Raw genomic sequence first — 26,475 nt, 5'->3', positions numbered from 1 at the left:
AATGTAAGTCATTAATGTAAAGCAGAAAAAGAAGTGGACCGAGAATGGAGCCTTGTGGAACCCCATGTCGAATTTCTTGGCACGAGGACTTGACGTTTTTGAAGGAAGTGAATTGTTGCCTGTTGGCGAGATAAGAAGAAACCCGTATCAGCGCAACGCCCCGTATACCATAGAAAGTTTAAATGTTTTCTGCTAAATTTAACTGTTTTCAGAATCTATTGTTATCTAGCCAATAAGGTCAGCCAAAATCCAAGTAAAATAAAATATCTTACATTAAGGAGAAAATTATGGGGGAAAAAACCCACTTGATGTCGTCTGCATCTGACGCAGCAGCTGTTTCGCTGTGCCAATGACGAATGAGCCATCGAATTTTGAGCGTGTCACTCCGCCGGTTCATCATGAATAGTTAAAGCAATGCGTTAGGGTAACGGCGAACGTCACAATGGCATGGATGGAACTTTAATTGTTGACATCATGGAAATTCTCGCTTGATCACACCGGTTAGAATCGCATCAACGCAGCTAAATATTGTACAAATGAAATGCATACTGTGGCAATACAAATACGGCAACCTGCTTAAACAATTAACTAAACCAAAAAAAAACTAGTGGCACACTCCGAAAAAAAATGCGTGATTGTCCAGGTTTGGTTATGTGACAGTTTCATGCCGCGTGAGAAACGCACGGTTTTAGAGCCCAAGAGGGTACTTTCAGGTCGACAGTGCCTCTTTAACGGAGAGTAATAAACATGATTTCAGGTTAGCGCTAAAAACAATGGAATCGATTAACACAGGTGTTCAACGGTGCAGTAAAAAAAAACACCTTTAAAAGATATCAATTCAAACGGGAGTTTTACATTGACTTGAAATTTAATGGAATTTTTTTAAAAGTTCATTATTGCAAGGGTGAAAAGTACACTAAGTATAACAACAGTAAAAGTATGAGAAATCCCATATTATTTCAGATTATTTAGCCATATTTTGAAGGTCTGGGTCAAAGGAGTGGACATCGTGTCATATTTTTATCCGGGAGAAAAGTTTTTAAAAACAAAAGTGTATTTACATCTAACGCGGAAACTATTTTCTGCCTTGCATGCACGTATTTCCAGCAATGATAAAAGCCATCGAATTGTGTGATTGTTTCACGCTCTCACATTGCAAAACTACTTTTGAAACAACTTTTTGAGAAAGAAAAAACATGAGTGAATGAAATGACAAGGTCTATTTGATTGACTATGAGTCTCTGGGTAGCATAAAATGGCACGACAGTAGAGCGCGTGATGAATATGCATGACTATGACGTCACTCTTTCTACTGTCGCGCCGCCACCCTCTAGTGTCGTCCCACTAACCAATGATATCACATTTAACAAGTCCTCTTTCTACTGTCGCGCCGCCACCCTCTAGTGTCGTCCCACTTACCGATGATATCACATTTAACAAGTCCTCTTTCTACTGTCGCGCCGCCACCCTCTAGTGTCGTCCCACTTACCGATGATATCACATTTAACAAGTCCTCTTTCTACTGTCGCGCCGCCACCCTCTAGTGTCGTCCCACTTACCGATGATATCACATTTAACAAGTCCTCTTTCTACTGTCGCGCCGCCACCCTCTAGTGTCGTCCCACTAACCAATGATATCACATTTAGAAAGGCCTCTTTCTACTGTCGCGCCGCCACCCTCTAGTGTCGTCCCACTTACCGATGATATCACATTTAACAAGTCCTCTTTCTACTGTCGCGCCGCCACCCTCTAGTGTCGTCCCACTAACCAATGATATCACATTTAGAAAGGCCTCTTTCTACTGTCGCGCCGCCACCCTCTAGTGTCGTCCCACTTACCAATGATGTCACATTTAACAAGTCCTCTTTCTACTGTCGCGCCGCCACCCTCTAGTGTCGTCCCACTAACCAATGATATCACATTTAACAAGTCCTCTTTCTACTGTCGCGCCGCCACCCTCTAGTGTCGTCCCACTTACCGATGATATCACATTTAACAAGTCCTCTTTCTACTGTCGCGCCGCCACCCTCTACTGTTGCCCCACTAACTGATGATCATCAAGTGGGACGACACTAGAGGGTGGCGGCGCGACAGTAGAAAGAGGACTTGTTAAATGTGATATCGTCGGTAAGTGGGACGACACTAGAGGGTGGCGGCGCGACAGTAGAAAGAGGACTTGTTAAATGTGATATCATCGGTGGGATGCAGCCACTGATCTCTATATAAAGACTGGATAGCGGATATGCATACAACATTCACACAGTAGACTTTGCATATTGACCAATTCGCCCCCGGTCTCACGAAGATGGCCGCGTATAATACGAACGTTCTACGTGTAAATACGCGCGCGTTGTATCAACAGTTGACGCGCATTTTGGTCACGTACACATATTATGATGTTCTAAAAGGGACACATTTCCGTAATGATTATTATTTCAAAACGCCGAAAAAGTTATATTTGCGGCATTTTAGTAACCACGACGTTAGAAAAATTGTAGTTAACCTTGGTCAGTGATGGTGGTCAAAATATAAGTCAAGTGAACCGCGACGTTACAAAAGAAATCATGCTGTCTATAAAAACGACAACTGTGCGGCTCTGTATTAGCTATCCAGTCTTTATATAGAGATCAGTGGATGCAGCACATAACAGTGTGCATCTACATGTATATCTATCAGTACCGTGCGTGATATATTACTCATGAGCTTCTAGTGACGTCATAGTCATGCATATTCATCACGCGCTCCTACTGTCGTGCCATTTTATGCTACCGAGTCTCTGCAAGTTTTTGGGGGGAATCCAGAAATCAAAGTGCGCCCTCTATAAATGACCTTTATTCCAGTCATCAGCAGTACACGTTGTTTAAACCTCGATCCCGCCTGTAACACACATTGAACTTGAGTGCTACACTTACGTATGTTCGCACGTACGTACGTACGGGGATGATGTTTCGTCGGGTCGAGAGAATGGCGGCGTGCGTGAGTGACATGAAGGCAAAGAAAATGTCTGTGAAATCACTGATTACATTGGTGTTGATTGGCTTAATGAGTATTATAGATGTAGTTGTAACAGAATCAGTGACTCGGCCACGCGGTGTGTCCTTAACAAGTAAGTATTGTCTTTATAGGACCTAACTTGAGTAAATCTAGCCCTACTAGCCCCATAAATGTGGCCTATTTACTGGAGCTACCTCCGTAAACATAGCCTCATAAATGTGGCCTATTTACTGGACTACCTACGTAAACATAGGCCACACATCCACATGTACAAAAATCGTGTCGACTTTGCCAAATTTTGATTTTCACATTTACTAGGCTTAGTTTGTATGATTTTTTTGCTTTAGAAGCATACTCATCCTCTTTATAGGCTAGTCAGAAAGTGCTGCCTTTTTCAGATGTCTAATTTTTGTGAAATTTCATGTTGAAATTTTGATACGCAAACGTCACATGAATGATGAACGTGTAAAAATGAATCTGGAAATTTCACGAAAAATATATAGTCGGACTCCCTATTATCGCGGCATCCCTATTATCGCGGCATGGGAAATTTCTCTTTTTACAGTGTCAAAACTCCTTCAAGTGGCGATTTTCATCCAGTTCACCAGTCATCAAGGATTTTCTACCGAGTTTTATAAAAAGGACGATTAAAAATGTTGTGTCTTTCGGGACTTTTAACAATTTTAATAAATATTAACGTTTTCCAAAACTTGCAAAATTTTCCCTCACCGTGTCTGCTAAAAGGTACCGTTTATATTTTAACATAAATCTTTGATTGCGCTCTGTCCATGAAAGTTCCATTGTCTAGTTCCCATTCTTCAGCTGCAAATGTAAAATGAAGTCGAACGACGATATTTGCAGCGGGAAATCGTAACAACTTTTACGGGATCAAAATAAGCACCGCGCGTTAGCGAAAATAAAACGGCACACCGTGTAAAGTGAATGGCGCCCTCAATCGCCGATCAGTAGACTTGCCTCAATATTTGTGTTCTCCTTTCGGGGGAAGGGCAGGGTCTTAAGAAATCATCCTGCAGACATTTTGTCTTTAATCAACTTGAACGTTACAGGGAAAATATCAGACTTTATTCAGGGGGTGTTTTGGTCAAACATAAACTGTGAACAAAAAAGTTGGGATCATTATAAAAACCACTTCCCGCATACAGGCATCGTACACGGAATAAACCACACCACCCGTCAGATTTTTTTATATTAATTTAAAAAGGAAGAGTTATACTACACATAAGACAGGAAAATTCTGGAAGGTTAGTGGGCAATCTCTATTCCGAACGAGAAACGTGATAAGTACCGCGATAATACGGCGTTCCATCCTACATCTGAAAAAGGCAGCACTTTCTGATTAGCCTATAAAGAGGGTGAGTATGCTTCTAAAGCAAAAAACCCTACAAACTAAGCCTAAATGTGAAAATCAAAATTTGGCAAAGTCGACATGATTTTTGTACATGTGGATGTGTGGCCTATGTTTACGGAGGCAGTCCAGTAAATAGGCCACATTTATGGGGCTACTCTAGCCCTAGCCCCGTAAAAGTGGCCAATTTTTACTGGCCTAGCCTACGTCTCCGTAAATAAAGGCCACACTTCATGCTTCCACCATGTACAAAAACATGTCAAACTTTGTCAAATTTGATTTTCACATTTAGGCTTAGTTTGTAGTTTATTTTCGCTTTAGAAAAGCATTCTCGCCCTCTTTATAGGCTAATCAGAAAGTGCTGCCTTTTTCAGATGTCTAATTAATTTTCGTGAAATATCATGTTGAAATTTTGATACACAAACGTGTGCAAACGAATCTGGAAATTTCATGAAATATAGACATCTCAAAAGGCAGCACTTTTTGATTAGCCTATGGTGAGTATGCTTCTAAAGCAAAAATAAACTACAAACTAAGCCTAAATGTGAAAATCAAAATTTGACAAAGTTCGACATGTTTTTGTACATGGTGGAAGTGTGGGCGATCGTGTAGTGTAGGGCCCGGTTCCTATAAGGGAACAAAATCCACTTTAAAATGATTGGACCTACCAAACTAGTTGGCGACATTCTCAATAAACAGGTATGTCATAGATAGAGGGCAGGGTTTTGATTTTTGAGGGAAATTTGGGGGTAAAATGACGATGACAGCACGACGACAACACGCGACCCAAAACTAAATATGGCGATCACTGCGCGATGTACCATGAGCACGAATGGCGCTCTGCATCGCAAGGCACAAACCGTCATTAGAATTGAGAAAATTCTGCTTTTGATTGTAAAGGTGATTTTTGAGCAATAAAAAACATTTTGACTTTAATTTGATCAAAACAAAACAGGGGCCCTGCACTTCACGATCGCCGAAGTGTGGCCTTTATTTACGGAGGTAGTCCAGTAAATTGGCCACAATATGGGGCTACTCTAGCCCAGGTTAGCTCTACTGAGTGGAGCGCTGGTACTTCGGTACCCTCCGTACAACTACAAGCGCTCCACCGAATCGGCATACTTTGACTACACATCACCGATACGAGAAAAGGCCCCCAAAAAATTGGTAAAGAGAATACAAATGAAAAAAAACAGTTACCTTGGACAGATCTACACATTCATGACATGCCATATAAAGACCCCTTAAATTGTTCCCAACAAGCGGTAATTTTGAAAAAATAACGAAATATTCTGATAAACTTACCACTTACAATTAAATGTGTCTACCGAGTTGTGCCATCCATTTTTTGGTAGATCGTCGAGTGCGTGTGACGTCACTATTGAAGAAAAACGAGTCACGCTGAATCAACGACTGTTGATATGATATGTGCTCTGATATGATATGTGCTCTGCGCAAAAAGCCCATACGGCGCAGGGCACATATCACTACACGCAACAGTCGTTGATTCAGCGCAACTCGTTTTTCTTCGATAGTGACGATAGGAAGTAAAGCAAATTTCTCCCCAAAATTTCTTAACTTTTTCATTTTATTCTCAATTTATCATTTTTCCAAGCTTGAGCAGGAAAGCATTTGCCCTACACCCCCCCCCTCCCCCATCAAATAAACAGCAATGTGGCTTCACACCTCTTTTCCTTTTTTTTCCCTCTTTTTTTTCCTTTTTTTTTTTCGTTTTCCAGGTGGGGGGGGGGGCAAGCACCCTCCCTTGCCCCCCCCTGTGACGCCCATGACAGCAGAGTACACTGACCCTACAAAACCATGCACAAATTATTACACAGCAGATTATACTGACCCTACAAAACCATACACTACACAGTGCACATCACGGTGAAGTCTGTTGACCATACTGCAACGCATGGTCAATGGACTTGCCACAGGACTGTGGTGGTATGGTGTTTGCTAATCCTATGGGCAAAATTGGCAGAGTGAAATTTGTTGGTTTTGTGTGACCAGAAAGTAGGAGGGTTAAAGTCTTTTTAAAAAAAGCAGTTCCATACAATTTTACAAAAATATTAAGGCCATAATGGTCTCATACATGTAATTTTGCAGATGAAGCTTGAAGACTATTTGGTATTCATTATTAAGGCCATTTCTCTTTTCCTTCCCCTTGTAATCTTGCTGACCAGATGAGCCATTCTACCGAGATTCACAATGGTTTACTTGCCTAGATGGATCAAGACAAATCTTTAAAAGTCAAGTCAACGATGATTATTGTGATTGCATGGATTCCTCAGATGAACCAGGTAAGCTACTGCACCCAAGGGTTCTGCTCATGAACAGTAGATCAAAGTAGTTTCAATGGAATCACTGCAAGAAACTTAGATTCTCGGACTCTTATTTTCCCTTATCAATATATAAAAACTATCCCAACTTTAAATTTTGAGAATGAAAATAGTCTCTTGAATAAACATAGTTTTCCCAGACTTGAAAGAAGAAAGTATTGATCTACGAGAACCCCACATATCTATTTGTATATTTGGGTCAAAGGTCACCATTGCCAGTGGTCAGCAGTGGCCATTTTATGAAAAACATGCAAAGAGGCTCTTTTCCTACATTTTTGTGACTTATTTCAGCCACATGTGGTCAATTACACCTCTATTGAGAGGAAATTATTGCAGGTTTAGGTGAAAGGTGACCCAGGGGACATTATAGTGGTCACTATAGTGGTCATTTTATACATTTTACTATTGAGCAACCTGCTGATATTTGTGCTTTGTGAAGAACATTCTGTTTTAGTTATAATTTCAAGTACCTGGCAATAATGGTGATCAAGGTACTACATTTTTGGGCCCATCAAAACACTCTGTAGGCCTTTTCAACTCAGTACAAAGCTGTCATTTTGCCACATACTTGATAACCACCTCTACCCTTTTAGGTACACATTTAAATAATGAACGGAGGGAAGACGTGATGCCAAAGTGTCTTGCCTAGCTCAACATAGCTACCGTGAGGCCATGGATCTCCACAATGATATCCAGTGACAGGCAGCAGCCTCTTTAGAGTTTAAACATTTAAATACCATTCGTAAATACCTAGGACAGTTTACCCATTGCTGTTGGTCGAGAGCCCGTCAAGTCGCCGGTCTTAAACGGTTGATAAAACACCGGCTGGCTGGTCTTAAAAACTTTTCCAGTGTCACATGAAATTTGGACTCCTATGAAATCCGGTCTCTTTTACCCTTTTATTGGTTGAACGTTCACAAATCCTCGGTTACACATATAATAGATCCCTAAATTCACACTACACTGGCACAGCTGCGTTCGGCACCACATCACGCAGTACGCGCAATGTGCGCCAATCTCCATGTAAGGAGTTGTTTACGACTACTTGCGAGAGGCACATACCATAACATAGCTAGAGGGCTGTTTAAAAAAACATGAAGTGAACTTGTTCAACAAAATCAATCGGCTCGAGTCATTATCAGCGTCCAGACTCCAAACCGGTCTTAAGCATAGTGTTTAAAACCAGCCAAGCCCACATTTACATGTATTCCCTTAATCAAACAAAGTAACCACTTGTAATAATGAGACATAATTATTTTTTCTTTGCATTTGAAGGAACCTCAGCTTGCCCACAGGGTAAATTCCATTGCAACAACAGAGGATTCAAACCCAAGTACATTCCTTCATCAAGAGTAAATGATGGTATTTGTGGTAGGTATTTATTCATTCATTGCACTATGCCTTGTACTGTGCTGGAACCAATATGTTCTATTTTGCCAAATCACAGTAAGGAACATCCTCAAGAAATATCCCGGATAAATTTTGAAAGAAATTATCTGTAATAGGCCCATTGTATCAGGTATTTTTTGTAGGATTCTGAACAATTTCCCTAGAGTCTTCCCGCGATAGAGATATCAGTATTGTTTACAAACTGATAATTTGGTTACGTGAAAATTGGGGATAATTATTGAGAATCTTGCGATAAACACGTGATGTGATGGGCCTATTGCAGATAAACTTTCTGCAACTTATCCGAGATAATTATTGAGATGACTCCCAGGTGGAGAGAAATATCGTGATTATTTCTCTCACCATTAGTTGTATATCGATTGTTTCTTACCAGTCAAGCAGTTCTAAAAGTCCAGTGAGCAAAAGTGAAGTCAGCAACCATGTCAATGATTATTTGAATTCTGTAGTGATGTCATTAATGTCCTTGGGTGACTGTCACTGAATTGAAACCATACTTCAGATAATTATGCATCAAGTTGTCAGATGTGCAACCATCCAGTGACCGGCTATAAACTGGCCTTTGAAACTTGGCGCCACTAAAGCAGAATTCAAGTCAGGGAAGTTGTTCTGCTTAAAATGTCATCCTGCATAATGATGACAAGCATTAGACGTAAACTTAACCCCCTCCTCCAGTTTAGCATGAAGAAAAGTCTTCACTTAATTATGTGTGTGTGTGTGCAGACTGCTGTGATGCCTCAGATGAATACAAAGGACCAGGAGCTACTCAATGCAGCAATAATTGCAGGGAATTGGGTAGAGCTGATCTTGAGCGTCGTCAGCAGGAAATCATCTTGATGAACCAGGGCTTTGATGTCCGACAGGAATACATCAAACAGGGCATTGAGAAGAAAGCCGAGAGAGAGGTACACAACAGCGGAACATCTAGCATTGTTCTTTCATTGTGTATCAATTTGCGTCAGGTTTTCTCAATATGTAAGCTTCTTTCTTATCCAGGGTATCTTGAACAGTGATTTAGTTTTAATACTGTTCTCTGTCGGGTCTGAGCCTTGAATCCAGTTTTTTAAATGAGGAAAACCCTGGCGAAAACAATTGAGGAAAAACAGTTCCACATAGTGGCTCTTGCAGCAATGGAATCAGAGTCATCACAGAACCCCTGCACCAATCGTATCTCCATGTAAACTAAAGAAAATCCAAACTAACCATTACATGTGATATGCTCCTACACAGTGAGAATACTTTATAAAATATATGCAATGAAATGAGCAAGTGCTGTCTCAACAAAATTAAAAAAATTGACATTAACTAGTGATTTCAGAAAACGTCCATTTTATCTTTACTTTCCATATGTCTGAATGTTTATTTGTAGGAATCACTTAAAAAACTCAGAGAGGAGAAGGAAGTTGCTGATCAGCTTAAAGATGAAAAAGAGAGTAAGTCAGTCCAAACTATTGACAAGTCAGCAGGAATTAAACATGCTTATAAAGACAAGTTGCATCACTAATAAGAGGGACATTTTTATGTGTTTAAAATTAGGTTTGGATTTTGAAGGGCATAATTTGCAAACAAGATTGCAAAAAAGATTGTATTAAATAGTAAAGAGTTCTGTAGCTTTTGTTTATTTTATATTGACTGCCCACATTGTGATTGTGTTTTGTGGTTACTTGTCATTTGATGCCTCACAGTTTTATATAAAATAACTTCTTGTCAAAAACAGGGTTAAAGCAAGAGGCAGAAAGCCCTGAGAAAGAGGCTAAGGATGCACACAAGGCAGTATGGGATGCACAGCAAGCCGTCCTGAGAGAAGAAAGGGACAAACAACGAGCTAATGAGGCATTTGATGAGCTAGATGCAGACAGAAATGGGCTGTGAGTAGGGGGCTATTCTATAGACATCACTATTGTGTCATCATCTGCTTACTTTTGTGATTTGACTCTTCAGTATTTTCTGAAAGTGGAGATTCATAAATATTAGAAAGTAATGGAAACTTAGGTTTAGACTAGCAACATTTTGTACATAACGATATATATCAACAGAAACCTCATGTAAACCTTGGTGCACGTGGTATACATTTCCGAGACTAAATTACAAAGACTCTGAGACCAGAAAACATTCCAACTTTGCTCACATGTAAAACCCAAATAACATAAAACTGTCGTACACTTATGCAAAAGATGGCCTATCCATTTTTGGTACAACTTGATATCCTATTCTCATCAACTTCAAAAACATTGTTTAAAGTATTGTAGTTACATCAGTAGGATCACAGTTTGTGGAGTGCCTTGGTCCAATGGTTACGTTGTTCGACTCATGTGTGACAGTACATGGGCTCAAACCCTGACAAGGGGAACAATTCATGGTGCTTGTGTTCTTGGGCAAGACACTTTACTACAATTGCCTCTGTACACCCAGGAGTATCAATGGGTATCAGTGAGGGTAGAGACCAGATAGCCCTGATCTCAAGCTGCAGCAAAAACAATATGGTCTCATGGCCTGATGAACAGGGGTAATAATTGTGAAGCGCTTTGAGACCTTTGGTATAAAGCATGGTGGTCCTTAAAAACCGACATGGCATACGTCCGCTACTCTGAGACTCAAACAACATCTACCAATGCATGGAGAATCTTTTTAGAAGAAAAGTTAAACCAAGATCGCCTGATTCAGTCCAGTAGTTTTAGTTATAGACCTTATTTAGTGAAGCAAGGTGGGGGTCATTTTTGTCCTGATGAATTACTAAACCATGCCCGGGAATTTGACTTACATTGTAATTGATAGAGGGATTGTTATGTAGTAATACCCATATGAAAGAACTGTGCTTCACAAAATAGGCTCTGCAGTAAAAACTACTAGACCGAATCGGGATATTTTGGTATCATAATTCTTCTAAAAGGATTCTCCATCAATTGGTACAGGTGGATTGAGTCTCAAGGTAGTGGAAGTATGCCGTTTGTTTTTTTGACCACCCTGTATAAGCACCACATTATTACAGTTTATGACATGATAAGTTACATAACTTAATTCTGTTTCATGTATGCATTATTGGATTAAAATACCATTAATGATATTGCTCAAGTCGTGTATTCTTTCACACTGTGTCCAACTAGCCAATGCTTCTGTGCCAGTTACGTTTGTTCAGACCGGACTATGACAAGTGACTAATAAGTTTCTATTGTCTTTATGCAGGATTACTCCAGACGAACTGGCTGACCACAAAGAATTTGATTCGGATGGCGATGGGGAGGTGTCAGAAGAAGAAGCAAAGGTGATCAGAACAATCTTTTCGGATATTCTGTTGAAACACTTCCTGTAGTTTCATTGTATTGATTAATATTTTAACATTTGACTTTTAGTCATTGTTCTCTTTAACAAGTCTGTCAGTCTGCAAGTTTGAACAATGTGATTTAAGTCATCACTGGCATGTACACGTCACTGGGCATTGTAGGTATATACCTGCTACCAAATCTGAACTTTGGCATACACTTTTGGAACACTTGGCATATTGTACTTCAACTTGTTGGTCTCATGTTTAGTGTAAGAAATAAAAAGTTGCTTCACTTTGATTACCGACTGGTATGACCTGAAATACATCCGTTTATACATTAAAAAAAAAGGACTGACATTTGGTTCCAAGTAGAATACATTTGAAAGGTTGCAAGACAAGTTAGGCCCCCCCCCCCCCCCCCCCCCCCCCCCCCCCCCCCCCCCCCCCCCCCCCCCCCCCCCCCCCCCGTGTGATTCTACTAGGATCAATGCCAGGCCCACTAATTTGTAGAGGAGAAAGTTTTATGATGTGCCATGGTCGAATTGTGTGCCACAGAATCATGTTTTGCCAGTATAGAACTTTGCTGTGTGCTCATAACATCTCTAGTATGTTGGACACACCACAATCGTGCAATGGTTCGTACACATATGATGCGAAGTACAGATAACTGTTTTTCGTTTCAATGTGCTCAAACCTTCAGCATATTCAGTGGTATCAGACAGGTCTAAAGGCATTCAAACCTAGGGCCTTCATGGTATTGAAGTTAGTTATGAGAATGTTACTCATGTCAATCCACTATCTAATAATACCATCTTTTTCCACAATATGAATAACTTACAGGTTGTGTTGGGTGGTGTTGATCAAGTAATCAAACCCACATTCACTGCGTCAGTATGGGCTGTCATTAAGGACAAGTATAAGTCTGAGAAAGACCAGGTATTTCTTTTCTCTTGCAGTTTACAAGCTTTTCCCCCTATGTTTGCATGGCTTTTGTTTTCATTTCAGGCAGTTTTAATCGGCATTGATCGATTGCCTAAAGCTACATTCATTGGCCCTATCTGGAAAAATATCAAGGAAAAGTTCAAATCACTGCCCAAGGTATTCGCTCAATTCATCTGGCTGCTAATGTGTCCGCGTCTCATTACTAACCTGATGCTGTGACGTGTTTGTTTCTTCTTCAATGAAAGTTTGATTTTCATAATATCTTCTGTTTGTTTTCTCCTTTAGATCAACAGAGTACATAGTTTGGCACATTGAGATAGTCAGTTCATTTTCAGAACCACATGCACCTACAACCATAACCAAAAGTGCAAACCTTTAATCTATTGGATGTCCCCCACCCTGTCAAAATGAAGAATAATTTGACAATCACAGTTTCATTGCACATTTCAGTGCCATTCCTTGGCACAAATACCAGTCATTACAAAGCTCATTTTACTACCAAACTATAAATTTGTTTTTTTGGGGGGGAGTGGGAATGTTGCATTAAGTTTTGAAAGCAGTAGAAAGCATGTTGAGGCTTGTGGCAGTAGTGCTATGGTTTGCTAGTTTGAAAAAGATACTCATCATCGCATGTGAAAGTTGTCACCACTTTATCTTTGTTCTTCAAAACCTCCGCATGTCTTTGTGCTTTTTTCACATTTGCATATTTTTGCTCTTTCATTTTCAAATTTTGCAACTTTTGCATATATATCACACAAAGCACACAATCCTTTTGAGGTAGAATCAGTGTATACCCATAACAGCTCCCCACCCCCAGTAATGGCAAAAGCATTGTGCTTGCTGTTGTTCAGAATGAAGGTCTAAAGTGGATTGTATTGTATGAAATCTGCAGCCGATTTCACGAAAACAGTGTGTAACTTACGCCATGCTTAGGACTTACACAACAAATGTACTGCATAGCTGCGCAATAAACTTACCATCGATTTCATGAAACTTGGCGTAGCTGCGCAACGTTTTAAATAATCTAAACACCTTGGACGAGGATAATAACAGCATTTACGATGGCTGTTTGTGTATGAGTTTGTTCGGTCATGAAACAGTTATTGAATCATCTCCACCCGCCATTTTGAAAATGTTTTTGTCCGACTTTCTTTGGAATCGTGCGGCAACTCTAAAACCTCTGTCATGAGTACAATAGCAATTCTTTTACTTCAGACAGAAAGCTGTGAGTGTCTTGTATCAACCTTGATAAGTTGTGCAATAACAGGCTCCATGACGATCAAGATTTGCTGGTAAAATAGATAGTTTTCAGTCGCTACGTCACAACTTACGCCACCCAAAATGATTGCCAAAATATGCCACCCAAAATGACTGCCAAGTTTTGCCATAATTTTTGCGCAAGTCACAGACTTACGCACCATGAAACTTTCGTGAGATTCTCATGACTAAAATGTTGTGCAGCATTGAAATGTTGTGCATCTTGCACAATAAATTGTGGCGCAAGTGGACTTATGTCATTGCGTTTTGTGAAATCAGCTGCTGGCAGAGTGTACCCACCAAAACGGGGCTCCTATGAACAGTGATTCTGTGCTGGGATTTGTGTAAAAATGAAAGTTGGCTCAGAATCCCTATGATGAAGATTGTTAGAATTGCGCCACTAATTCATGGCTTTCAACTGACACTTGTTTTGTGTGAAAATGTTCATTGTGGAATTGAGCTCAGTGATGCAGCGTTGCTTGGCCTAGGTGCTTGACCTAGAATTCCTCTAACCACGGATCCTGCACACAAGGATAAATGACTTCCCCAAATTTCTGGTTACATGCGTGGTACGGCACTTGGGTGTCGTGCATGCGCGTATGGGAGACCCGCACACACGCACAACTGCACAGTCAAATTTGTAGGGCGCCAGCTAGCTGTCGGGCGGGCGCCCATTGTTCTACATGTTCTATACATTGTTCTATGCGTGGACATGTCATATCACGCATGTAGACAATCCATTCTGTACATTTTGTACACAAGCTCAGATGAGTCGTTTATCCTTGTGTAGCTAACTAATATCATTATTATGCAGCTAATTTGTGTCCCTGACTTTCTGACAACTGAAAGGTGCTGTTGTTTGAAAATGCACTGTTAAGAATTTAACTCCGAGAAACTGTGCCAAATCCCCAAAACTTCCAATGTTATTGCTTTGAGTACAATTCACTTGTATGTGTATCTAAACTGTTTGCCGGATATACAAGCATTCTGTATCACTTTTTGATTTGAGATAAATATCAAAATACTACAAAGCATCCAGATACACTCAGCAGAGAAACATTTTCTGTAAAAATATTTTGTGTTCATAGATTATTTCTGAGTTTGAAGGGCTGGTTTGAACTGTTGTAAATATGTCTACTGTAGCAACTGTGTGAAATCAGGCCCTGAACAGAGTAGCTTGCAGTGTGATAGCGTTTTCAATTGGCTGTAAATTGCACATTTTTAGCACTGTTCTAGTCCAGTCAATCATAAGTCCAGTCCAAAGTAAATCACAATTCTAGTCACAAGTAAGGGGATGAACAGTAACAAAGGAATGCCTTTATTTCAGTTCATTTGAATAGCTAGTGACTTGACTTGGGACTAGATGGCTTGTGATGGACTTGACTATAACATTGGGGAATGCTCAAGTTTGTTTGTAAAGCCTAGTGAACACTTCATACACGTCAGACTTGTCTAACTTTGCCTGCCATAGGTGACCCCAGAGGAGCCATCCCCTGTCCCCTCACCTCCAGAAGATGTCAATGAGGGTGATGCATCAGAGGAGGATCTAGACATGGGTGACCATGGCGACATGAATGATGAAGACGAAGAGGACTTTGCTGATGAGGATGATGAGGATGAAGAATTTGACGATGACCTGGATGAGGGAGAATTGATGGAGAAATATGCCAAGCATCGGGCGGATTATGAGAAGAAGAAAGAAGTGAAGGGAAAAGGGGAGGATGGAGAAGAAATGCCAGAATATGATGAAGCCACAAAGAAACTTATAGAAGGTATCTGAATGTGGTCAAGGGCTGGTAGTAGTATGGATCGTTCACAGGAAATTTGGATGGCACTATGCAAGATGCGCGTTATGCAAGTTGACGCTCAAAATGCTGATGCACGTGGCTGGTCTGTAGGAAATGACGTCATTTCAGAACGATCTATTATATAACAGAATATGGGTGATCCCATTGCACCTATTAAAGTACGCGCTTGACATGTAGACTGGACCTTGAGTGCAGAAAAAAAAAACATGCAAACAAGATCAGACCAACTGTACTTGCTCTTTAGCCAACAAACTTTTTTAAATTTTCATGAGGCAAAGACAAGATCCTCAGTATTTCACCAGCCAAGTTTGGGGTCTCTATTCAATTTTTAAAGGAGACTTTTCTTTAATATCTTGCACCTGGGAGTGAAGCCAAGTGATTTCAATTTGAAGATAAAGACTAGACTGGTGCATGTTCAACTTCTTGCAAAGATTGACCCTTCAGTAGTCTGGTGGCATGACCATAGAGAATGTGTAGCAATAGAGCTAGGTACCAGACGTTAGTTTTGAAACAGTTGACTGATGCAGTACTAAAGGGTGTTGGACTGGTTGTTTCATGTGCCAGTCTATTTTCTTGTGTTGCATGTTTTCAATACCTGAAATTTGGGACACACAGTATTGATTTTCGGACTAGGTGACATGGTGCTCAAGTGTCCTTCAATTACAGTGACGTTTTGGCATTTTTGCTTGAGGGTGTAGTTATACACAGACTCTCTAATATAATCCTCACTGTTATATGTTTGTGTTTGATCTGTAATGTTGGTCTTGATTGTGAAAATGTGAGAGAGAAAAAGGAAACTTGAGTGTCATTGCTGCCAGGCACCCACACAGGTTGACATTACAGAGTTGTGCGGATACTTGGCGGTACTCTGCGCAACATGTGCACATGGGTCATTATATCAATTTGGGGTCCACGTTTGTTCTGTCCCTTTTACACCTGACATGTATGTTTTTTTTACAAAATGCTGGATGTACTCCTTCATGCATTCGGTTTTCAAGAGTGATTATGTAAGGGGTTTTCTTCCAACCTCATTTCCCCACACTGTTCCTTCATTTGGTTTCTTGGGGCCTGTTAGCTGTAGTACCATGGCTGTGTAGACTGATACGAGGACTGAATTTGTAATTGATATCTGGTTTAAAGTTTAAAATGTTGATAGCAATGTCACAGTAAATGTACAATTTCCAGTAACTGTACAATTTCCTGCAATTTCTCACTAGAAGTAGTTTATCCTAAACCCATGTTACCTTGAACTTAAAGTAATATGTGTAACGATTTGCTAAGACATATCACCTTGGACTGGAGCAAATACTTGAGACATTTTACCTACATAATTCCCATTTTTATCATGGACTGATAAAACATGGCAACGTGTTGCAACGTGAATAAGAAAACCAAGCTCTTTTTTTTGTAAATTTTGTTGATACAAAAATGAGTTTCATTAGGTTACATATAGCTTCAGTGATTTACTTTGTTTTATTTGTTTTCTCCCCTGTAGTTGCGGATGCAGCCAGAGAGGAATTCAAGGAGGCTGAGAAGCAAGTCAACGACCTCAAGAAATCAATTGAAGATATAGAAAAACTGATGAACGTGGACCTGGGCCCACAGCAAGAGTTTGAACCATTACAGAAACAATGTTATGAGTACACAGATAGAGAGTAAGTCCTAGTCGTAGATTCCATGAGTGAAACCAGCAGAAACAAGCAGTTATGTGTTCATTATACAGTGCGAGTCAAAAAAATACATACACTTTTAAAATTGGCCCATAGTTTTATTCTGTAGCAATATAGATGAGATATTTTCATATGTACTTTTAGAGTAATTCTTCCTGCTTCTTTTGGTGACATTTTCACTGGATTAGTTTTCATGCATGACTGCACAGGAGACAGTTAAAGGGGGCAGGTGAAATCTGACTTGCGCCAACTGGTCAGGGCTGGATAAAAAAGAGACAATTTTAAAGAACACAACTATTGTCTAGCAAAGAGACAAAACAGGATTTTATTAGCTTTTAAACTTCGTGTTTATTTAAAACATTTAAATTAAATTAAAAAGGCAATTGAATTCCACGGTGGCTTAGTCCTCAACATGGCCACCATCTCGTTCAATGCACAGCTGGGCTCGGCGCATCATTCCTGCAACAGCACGGCGGATCACCTCCCTGTCTTGTCTGAGAATGTCAATTTCACGAGTTATCCTTTCCTGGAGGCCATCCAGATTTGCCTACTGAAACTCTTGCAAGCAATATCCACAAATCTGAACTGATTATGCATTCCATGACCAGAACCAAGGCAATGCTTGTGTCTCATTCTTATACAGCCCTGACTAGTTGTCGCAAGTCAGATTTCACCCGACCCCTTTAATTGTCTCCTGTGCAGTCATGCATGAAAACTAATCCAGTGAAAATGTCACCAAACGAAGCAGGAAGAGTTACTCTAAAAGTACATATGAAAATATCTTATCTTTATTGCTACAGAATAAAACTATGGCCAATTTTAAAAGTGTATAGTTTTTTTGACTCGCACTGTATATACAGCATTGATAATCAGTTTGTAAATAGGACAAGCTGTAGGTACACCATTTGACTTTCTTCAACCTGCAAATAAAGTACAGTAAACTCCGGCTAAGTCGGCACACTCGGGACCCAAGAATTTGTGACGACTTACGCGAATGCTGATATCTGCTGTAAGTCATCATTTTGACCGACTTACATGAATGGCCTTTTGCACACATGATTAATTGCACTAATTGGCTTCAATTTACCCTGGATTATCTCCTTAATGCTTGAGTTGAATCCAGCAAATTAATCCTCGAATTGTATCATCACGTTTGGGGTATTGATAGTGGAGACCACGATACATATGCACGTGCACAGTAACAAATTAAATGCGTGCGTGGTCCGGTATATACCACGCACGCATTGACTGCAGCACTAGTCATTCAATAAGAGGACCCCCAAAATGGACAGCACATGCGTACTGCCTAGAGAGGGTACTGGTATTGATATGCTCTCAATGCATATGCGATGTATGCAGTAGGACACCCTTTTTCGACACCGATGCATGCAGCAATCACGGGCCGTGCGAAACCACTTTTCACTCGACACTTTGCCAACCGCAGTACAGGAAGTCGATGCCAATGCGTGATTTGTTGAATGCCGACTTACACAAAGGATTTTGTAGTTCTGTTTATGGAAAGGGGATCGAGAGTAACACAACGACTTGAGCGAAATGGCGACTTATAAAAGCCGACTTAGAAATACAAAATTCAATGGATGCATTACGGACAATCGGGACTTTAGTCAGATGGCCGACTTGAGCGATTTGACGAGTTGTACGATGTCGGTTTAGCCGGAGTTTATTGTATGTGGAGCACCATTTTAAGTGGGCCTCATTAAAATGTCTTCTATATACAACAAGGTTGCATGTCATCTCTCCTGAAATACACCATTCAGCACAAAATGTAGTCAAAATTCCCCTTTTTTTGGCACACTTAAAACTGTATATTAAGAAAAGTTAAATGAGTATTTTTGAAAATCATTTTGGGTACATTCTGTCTAGTAATTGTTACACCCCCAACTAAATAATGCGCATGCAGACATGTTCAACTAGTATGGAAATAAGGTGTGGTGATAATCTGATAAAGTGTGTATAATTGATTTAATGCGATGTGACCAAAAATCTTTAATTTTGTGTTACTTAAATTATATGCAAAGTTAACAATGTATTGATTTCTGCTTTCTGTTTTTAGGTATACTTATAAATTATGTCCATTTGACAAAACATCACAGCGGCCTAAAGCTGGGGGCTCAGAAACCCAGCTAGGGTAAGTGTCATAATTATGTATGTATGCCAAGTCAACTTTGTCATGTTGGTCATTCTTATGTCAAGCACGGATCCTCTACACAAGGATAAACAACTTCCTCCAATTTTTGGTTAGAGGTGTGATATGGCACTTTCGCATCGTGCGTGCGCGAGACTTGGCGCACAACTGCAGTCTTTCAGTGGTCAAATTTCTGTCAGGACGCCAGCTGTTGGCGATCATGGCGCGCGCGCATTGTTCTACATGTTCTATGTGCGGACACGGCATATCACGCATGTAGACAAACCGTTTTGTACATTTTGTACACAAGCTCAGATGAGTCGTTTGTCCTTGTGTAGAGGATCCGTGTGTCAAGTATGGAGTAACACGCAACTTCTTCCCCCTACTGGTTTTTCTGCACATGCCACAAGTTTTGGACGTGAGACGGGTAAAGACAATGCAATTTGACAGTTTGTCTGACAACATCCCCATGTGTGGGAACACATTTCAATGAATATTTTCAACAAAGAAGTTTGGCAGTAATACTTGAGAAAAATCAGGGAAATCATTGTTGGGGACTCCACTATTACACTTTCTTTCATCCAAACTTATCATTACACTCCCAAATGACAAACTTATATAAATGTCCACTTTGTCATGTATTAATTAATGAGAGTAAAACACTGTGGCTTCCTTTTCCTTTCTACTTGTTTGTGCTCAAGACTTTTAAGTTTAGGTGCTTACTAAAGATGGGTAATGAGGGTTTTTAGCTAGTAAAGATTGGAGCAACTGAACATTTCTTTCATAAGTGCATGTATGGGCAGTTGCATCTACACAAATCTGGATGCATAGATAGGCAACTGCTATGCAAAATCAGTATTGCATACTATTAACTACATCTGATTTGCAGTCTGAAGTTTGACCTTACTTAGCTATGTTAGGCTGGTCTTACTGAACCACAGAATTAAAAATTAACAAGTCTAAAAAAATAACACTGATTCACGGAAGACATCCCCACAGCTGCAGTATGGCAGGGCAGATTTTCAAGCATACCTATGTTAATATTGTTTTTGGTTTCCTTATAGGAACTGGGGCCAGTGGGAAGGGCCTGATGAGAATAAATACAGCAAGATGAAGTATACTAGGGGCAGGAATTGCTGGAATGGCCCTGATAGGTCCACACTGGTAAGATTCACTCAACATATTGATGGAACCAGGTCTATAGCTTGTTGAGTTTTGCATAGGTAATGTTAGAAATTCAGACTATTGATGTATGTGTTCCTCCTGAAACATTTCTTTTTAAGGTCACTAGAGCAAGAGTGAAGCAAATGCAGTAAAGTGTCCTGCTGAGGGACACACTATCCTTTCTGGTGGTCACAATATCATTGAATGAATTGCATTGGAATAATACAAGGATTTTGTGCCCAGTACTTTCAGTAGCTTGTGAGAAAAAGCTACAGCTTCTTAAGCTGACTTGTGTGAGACTTGCATCCCTGCCCACGATCCTCTTCCCCACCAAGTTTTCTAGATTCAGCTTGCTGATTCCAATCACATATGATCAGGGTGCTTCACTGTCATCTCCTGACCAGTACAATACATGTATTATGTCAGCCGCTTACAATTCATTTTTTTTCCTTACAGGTCATTCTACGTTGCGGCTTGGAAAATAAGCTTGTGTCAGCCAGTGAACCTGAACGTTGCACTTATGAATTTCAGTTTGAAACTCCATCACTATGCACAACAAAAACAGACGTGGAGACAGGAGAAATAGATAGCCATGATGAGCTATAACCATGGGTATTGTCAATCGGGGTGGGGGTCTGGGTGTAAAGAAATTGTTAGATGTCCTTAGACTTGTTGAAATTGATATCCCGTGCCTGTGTTTGGAATCATTTTAGGGGTTATTTTATGAGCTTTTGGTGATTGGTTGGCCCACTTGATTAGCCTCTTTGATAATGGAAGAAACAAGGACTGGATATTGAGGCTTATTTGCGAACGAAAAAGTTGGCAATGGGAGATTTACAGGCTGAGGAATGTACCCAAGGTTAAATGAGCTATATTCACCAGTTGGAATGGGGTGTCGTTTAAGGTTTGTCAAGTGAGTTGCTGGGATTTGCGAAGCAAAACTGTAATTCTGAACCTTCACATTGCATTCAATGGTTATTTTCTCTGTATTTTTAACCAGTTCGCGCTGGGATTATTTTGACATTGACCGGACCCAGGCACAGGATTGTTTTTCACAAACCTCGGTGCCAGATGGGCTCAGGTCATCATCTGGGGGTAGCACACCCTGATATTTCTGGCCTCGCTCGCTGTGAGCAGGTCGCAGACATATATTTCTGGCCTCGCTCGTTGTGTGTTTATCCGTCATCCGTTCCGAATACCGCAAAACTTGTGTGTGTATACATGTCATCCAACGTGAACTGGTTAATACCCTGTATCCCATGTGTAAACAACCATGACCCAAGAACTTGCAGCTTGCTAAGCTACGAGTCCGAATTCTGGTAAGATTGATGACCTGTCTTGAATGGCATGGTGCCTGGGAATAGCCGTCCAGTTGCTGAAGATTTTCTTGGCATTGGTAGACTTCTGTAAAGTTGGGATGCACTCCTACATGGGTAGTTTCTACAAGAGTGATTATAAATAGCAAAGTAATACCCAACAAATTTACACTAGTTTGAAGTCATTCTTAGTGATATTTGAATGGCAAAGTGCCAAGGTAACAGGGTCAGGAAAAATGTCACTTTAGACCTAAAATTTATAGAACGACCCATCTACATTCAGCTTAAAGGCTAGACTTGGCCAAGTCTGGGTTGTGCTCGGTCTGTTAAATCCACTCACATCGCATATCGCATATGTCCTTACAGTACATAACGCGCGCCCTCATGCGTCGAATCCGGACCATCATGTTAAAAACGTACATGTACATGTTATTTTCAAGTGATGCAGCAATTGCTAACTTTTGCACCACATGTATGCACATATTCTGCAATACATGCACACACATGTACGTGTAATACGCGTGTTGTACAGTGTACATACAGTGTGTGCGCATTGTTATACGGCACTGAAGTGGAACACGCGCTGAAGTGTACCTTGTTGGGCATCTGGAAAGACGTAAACTAAGTGATTTTTGCTACTTTTTTTTAAAGATACCGACTTAAAGCAATTCCGACTTGAGTCAAGTCTACTTAAAGGCTGAATTGCACACCGTTACTAAATTACATGTATTTGAAAATGTTTATGTCTCATCATGTGAAAGGATTTTTTTAGACACTAAATGGATGTTCAAAATACATGTACAATGTGAATATGTAAGTGTCTTAAATCATGTAAATTAGTTTTTCTAATTTTGTATTGCAATACATGTATTTCTATCTTCATTGAAAATCGTTGCATTGTAGTCCAGTTTGGGATTGCTTTGATTTGCTTAGATTGGATGGTAATTCTTCAATCTAGACATTGACACATTAGGAATCATTAGTTAGTTTCACAGTCTAATAGGGGCCATCCATAGAGTATGTATACCAAAATGCTGACTTTGTAGACTCCCCCTGTATGTACTACAGTTTCAACCCACTTCTCATACACTGTACATTTCCGGTGTACATGTACATGTACATGTATCGTACATGTACATGTATTGTACATGTACCTTACAAAGCATTACGAATGCGCTTCGCTTACCACAGCGGCTAATTGAAGCAGTCTTTTATTTAGTAATGTCAATGTCTCTGAATTGTAATGACCTCTATAGGCGTTGGCTGGCAGTGGCATTGGCCAAATCTAAATGGTGGCAGAAGGGAACAGTGTTATGATGCTTTTCGATGCATGAAAGCTGGTCCCGGTAGGCATTAAATGTGAGAAAGTACATTGATTTCAAGACAATTTATTAAAAGCACATTATTGCTCTGCGTGTGTACACATTGGCTTGGACACCCCTCCCCCTCTGTACGCATGGTGTACGCAGTGTTAACAAAGCTCCCTCTTCCACCCCTCCACCCTCGTGCATACATACTTTATGGATGGCCCCTTAAGGGTAGTTGAGGGTGGACATCGTAGAGTCACGTCTTTTTTTTGGGGGGGGGGTTTGAGGTGGCAGCAAGTCATTTTTTGCAAGGCCAAGTCAAGTCACAAGTCATTGTTTGCAAGTCCAAGTCAAGTCACAAGACATTAGGTCCAGTCACAAGTCAAGTCACAAGTCATTAGGTCCAGTCACAAGTCAAGTCACAAGTCATTTGGTCTAAACACAAGTCAAGTCACAAGTATCTTTGTCCAAGAACACGTCAAGTTGCACATTATTTTGTTCAGCTGTAATAAGCTAAAAGAACCTGGCGTCAACTTAAGAGTTATTTTGAACATGCCTCCTTAATTCCCCTTTTTCAGTGTGTTGCAATTACTATTCTTGTAGTTTATCACATTCTGTCTAGGACAGATTTGCAAGTACTAGAGGCTAGAAGTTATTTAGATTCAATAGCCATATGAAGCAAGAGTTTGTACGCAGCCCAGAATGACCGAAAATCCATTCGCGGTTAAGCCCCCCCCCGAAAAAAAAGTCACAGCGCGACTACTCACCGCTCATCGTGGGTTTTAAGGTGCCGCACGAAATTGCTCGTTGTGTTTGGGCCATCAGTGACAGTGGATCCACATATTTTACAAACAGCAGACCTAGCGTCTGACTTGGGTTGGTAACAAGTCATTTTTTGCAATCCCAAGTCAAGTCACAAGTCATTGTTTGCAAGTCCAAGTCAAGTCACAAGTCAAAGCTGGTATTTACAAGTCAAGTCACAAGTCACAAAAATAGCGACTCGAGTCCGACTCGAGTCCAAGTCACATGACTCGAGTCAGCAACTCTGGGGTTTACATGACTGCATATTTACTTATTCATTGTGCGATTTCTCCATATGTTTGAACAGGTTGCTGATAGCCTAGCTTACACAAATGTCAGTATTTCTTTATGATTTTCTGTACTTTCGGGTAATTTCTATTCTTCATAAAATTGGTCAATTCATGGACCACCCATGGTCCACCCATGGTCCACCCATGGTCTGAAGCATACTCCTTTTTTTTTTCTCCTGATGAATTTTCTATTTGTTTATTTAAAAATAATTTTCTATTTTGGACCTTTCCACCCCTCTGAGAATATGCTTTTATTTTGGTGTGCTTTTGCTCTCATAATACATTTTAAAAAAAAAAAGAGATCAACGAAATTATTGTCGGACTGAAAATAATTGTCGGACTGAAATTTATTATTCCATTTTCGAGGCGAATTTACTTTTCCATTTTTGGGGCGAATTTATTTTTGCTCATTAAAGTGATTTCATTTTCTATTGCTAGAAAAATAGTAATTAAAAAACAAAATCTATTTTTCTGTGTTGAAACTTGAAAATAGCACAGGGAGAGTAACTTAAAGTAATATCCACGTCAAAAAAAGGAGTCCGAGATAAACCAAAATATTAACTTATCATCGTTGGTGATGGTTCTTGTGCTTTTTAACCCTAACCCCCTTGAGTGATTTACTAGAAACCTTCTTCACTTTTGCAAATTCCAACACCATGGTAAACTCTACACCCAAACTGTTGGGACTCCGAGTATGGTGGTATGCCTCACCCCATGTAAACAGGCATGCAACTTTTCTTTGTAGCCGCTGATATCCTTATTTTGTACTTCTCATGAATGCCATTACAAATTGAAAAACACTGTACAAAGTCTTGTGTGGTTTGGAATTTCCTCGTTTTTTAATTTTTATTTTTAATTCAGAGTTGCATGCCTGTGTAAAAGCATAATCCGTTTACTCACTTCAACAGATTCCAACAAAAAATGCAGTTGGATTTTGAAGGGTTGGGAATTGTTAGGTTAATGTTAAGCCTAGTTTCTATATCAACGTTAAGCTTATGCAGATTGTGCACAGTGCACAGAACCGTCTGCCGATAGCCTTTCTGGGTTGTCGGTGACATTTCCGGATGAAATGTTTCCATATGTCTGTGTTTCTTATGTCGATATGGCAACTAGGCTTTACAAATTTCCAATCTAACCTCAGACCAAATGAAACAGACGTAATTATGATACAAAAATGCAATTCAAAATTGCAATTAAATATGGTTCCAGCCTTATTTTAGTTAATGATCTTATAAGAGCATTGTGATATAATTTTGTACTAAGTCAGGGAGGGAGGGACCCTCTTACGAATGTATTTTCATTGCTATCCGGTTCGTTAGTAAAAACGTCATACACGCGCACACACCCCTGATTACTAGCGCCCATTGGCTGCAAACGCTCGAGCTGCGTTAACTTCCGGTTCCAATCGTGCAGAAAGTGCTGGAGGTGACGTCACACTAACGAACCGGATAGATAGCACATGGACCAAAATCAATAAGAGCAGCTCACCCTTTGATCCAAGATAGTTTAGCAATTTATTGATTTTGTGTATTTATGTTGGAGCCGGGGCAATATGACCTCGGTGCTGCTTTTTATCTGAGATATTCACACATTTGGCAGTAATTTATTGTTTGGTGTGGGCGGTTTAGCCAGACTTGAATTCACCCATAAAATGCTACCTTCTTCATATAATTACCCCCTCTATATAATGACCCCTAATGCAGACAAATGTAATTGCTAATAATGACTAACGTAAAGCTTTCATAAAAGATGGATAAACTTGTAACAGATTCACTCGATATCCTCTTGGCTTGTAATAAACTCTATTTTATTACGTACTCTACATGTCTCCTGTATTGCTTGAAGTTATTAATCTGGCTTTCTGTCAGATTTAATGTTTATGAAACCTTTACCCCGTTTTTGAAGCCATATATGATGCCAAATTTAGTCTCAGATGATTTTTAGCAGTTTCAGTGTTGGCAGGAGTTGAACTGACACTGTAGCCATCTTTGAATTTGTTCAACAGGGATACACACTGAGTAGACCTCTCGTGCGTTCATTGTTAATGAATTAAACACACCATCACACCTTCAAGATGGCTGTTGAATGCAATCCATCTATTCCACATACACCTGTAGATTGGGGTCATTCTATACATTTGGTATCCACCATTTTCCCTGTCCCTGTTACATCTATTAAACATCTATGATTTTTTTTAATTCTGATGCAATCCCTTTATGCAGTCTTCCTCCAAGAGTGATTATGAATAGCACCCTACCTACACAACAAATTAAAATTGTTTGAAGTCATTCTTGGTGATACTTGAATGGCCAAGTACAAAGTACCAAGGCAACATGGACAGGAAAATGTCGCACTTTGGACTTAAATGTATAGTACACCCCATTTACAAAACTTGGAGTGTT

General features: G+C 40.0%; 1 protein-coding gene across 3 annotated transcripts; it reads left to right on the top strand.

The window, feature by feature from the left end:
* Positions 1-2,839: 2,839 nt before the first annotated feature.
* On the top strand, positions 2,840-21,892 carry LOC119728285 (glucosidase 2 subunit beta-like). Of its 3 annotated transcripts, none has more exons than XM_038200465.1 (13): positions 2,840-3,107; positions 6,548-6,664; positions 7,979-8,074; positions 8,834-9,015; positions 9,480-9,543; positions 9,828-9,978; positions 11,294-11,372; positions 12,378-12,470; positions 15,043-15,343; positions 16,875-17,034; positions 19,124-19,198; positions 20,260-20,359; positions 20,816-21,892. In XM_038200465.1, exons 1-13 carry the CDS (start codon positions 2,942-2,944, stop codon positions 20,963-20,965), a joined length of 1,734 nt encoding a protein of 577 aa, XP_038056393.1. In that variant the 5' UTR covers positions 2,840-2,941; the 3' UTR covers positions 20,966-21,892. The 3 variants fall into 3 exon arrangements, with proteins under 3 accessions (XP_038056393.1, XP_038056392.1, XP_038056394.1); XM_038200464.1 differs by lacking the exon at positions 12,378-12,470 and adding an exon at positions 12,213-12,308; XM_038200466.1 differs by lacking the exon at positions 12,378-12,470.
* The last annotated feature ends 4,583 nt before the right edge of the window (positions 21,893-26,475 follow it).

This window comes from Patiria miniata, unplaced genomic scaffold, assembly GCF_015706575.1.
Source record: "Patiria miniata isolate m_02_andy unplaced genomic scaffold, ASM1570657v1 HiC_scaffold_20, whole genome shotgun sequence".
Lineage (NCBI taxonomy): Eukaryota > Metazoa > Echinodermata > Asteroidea > Valvatida > Asterinidae > Patiria > Patiria miniata.
The sequence above is the reverse complement of the archived record's forward strand: the minus strand, read 5'-3'. Positions and strand labels throughout refer to the sequence as shown.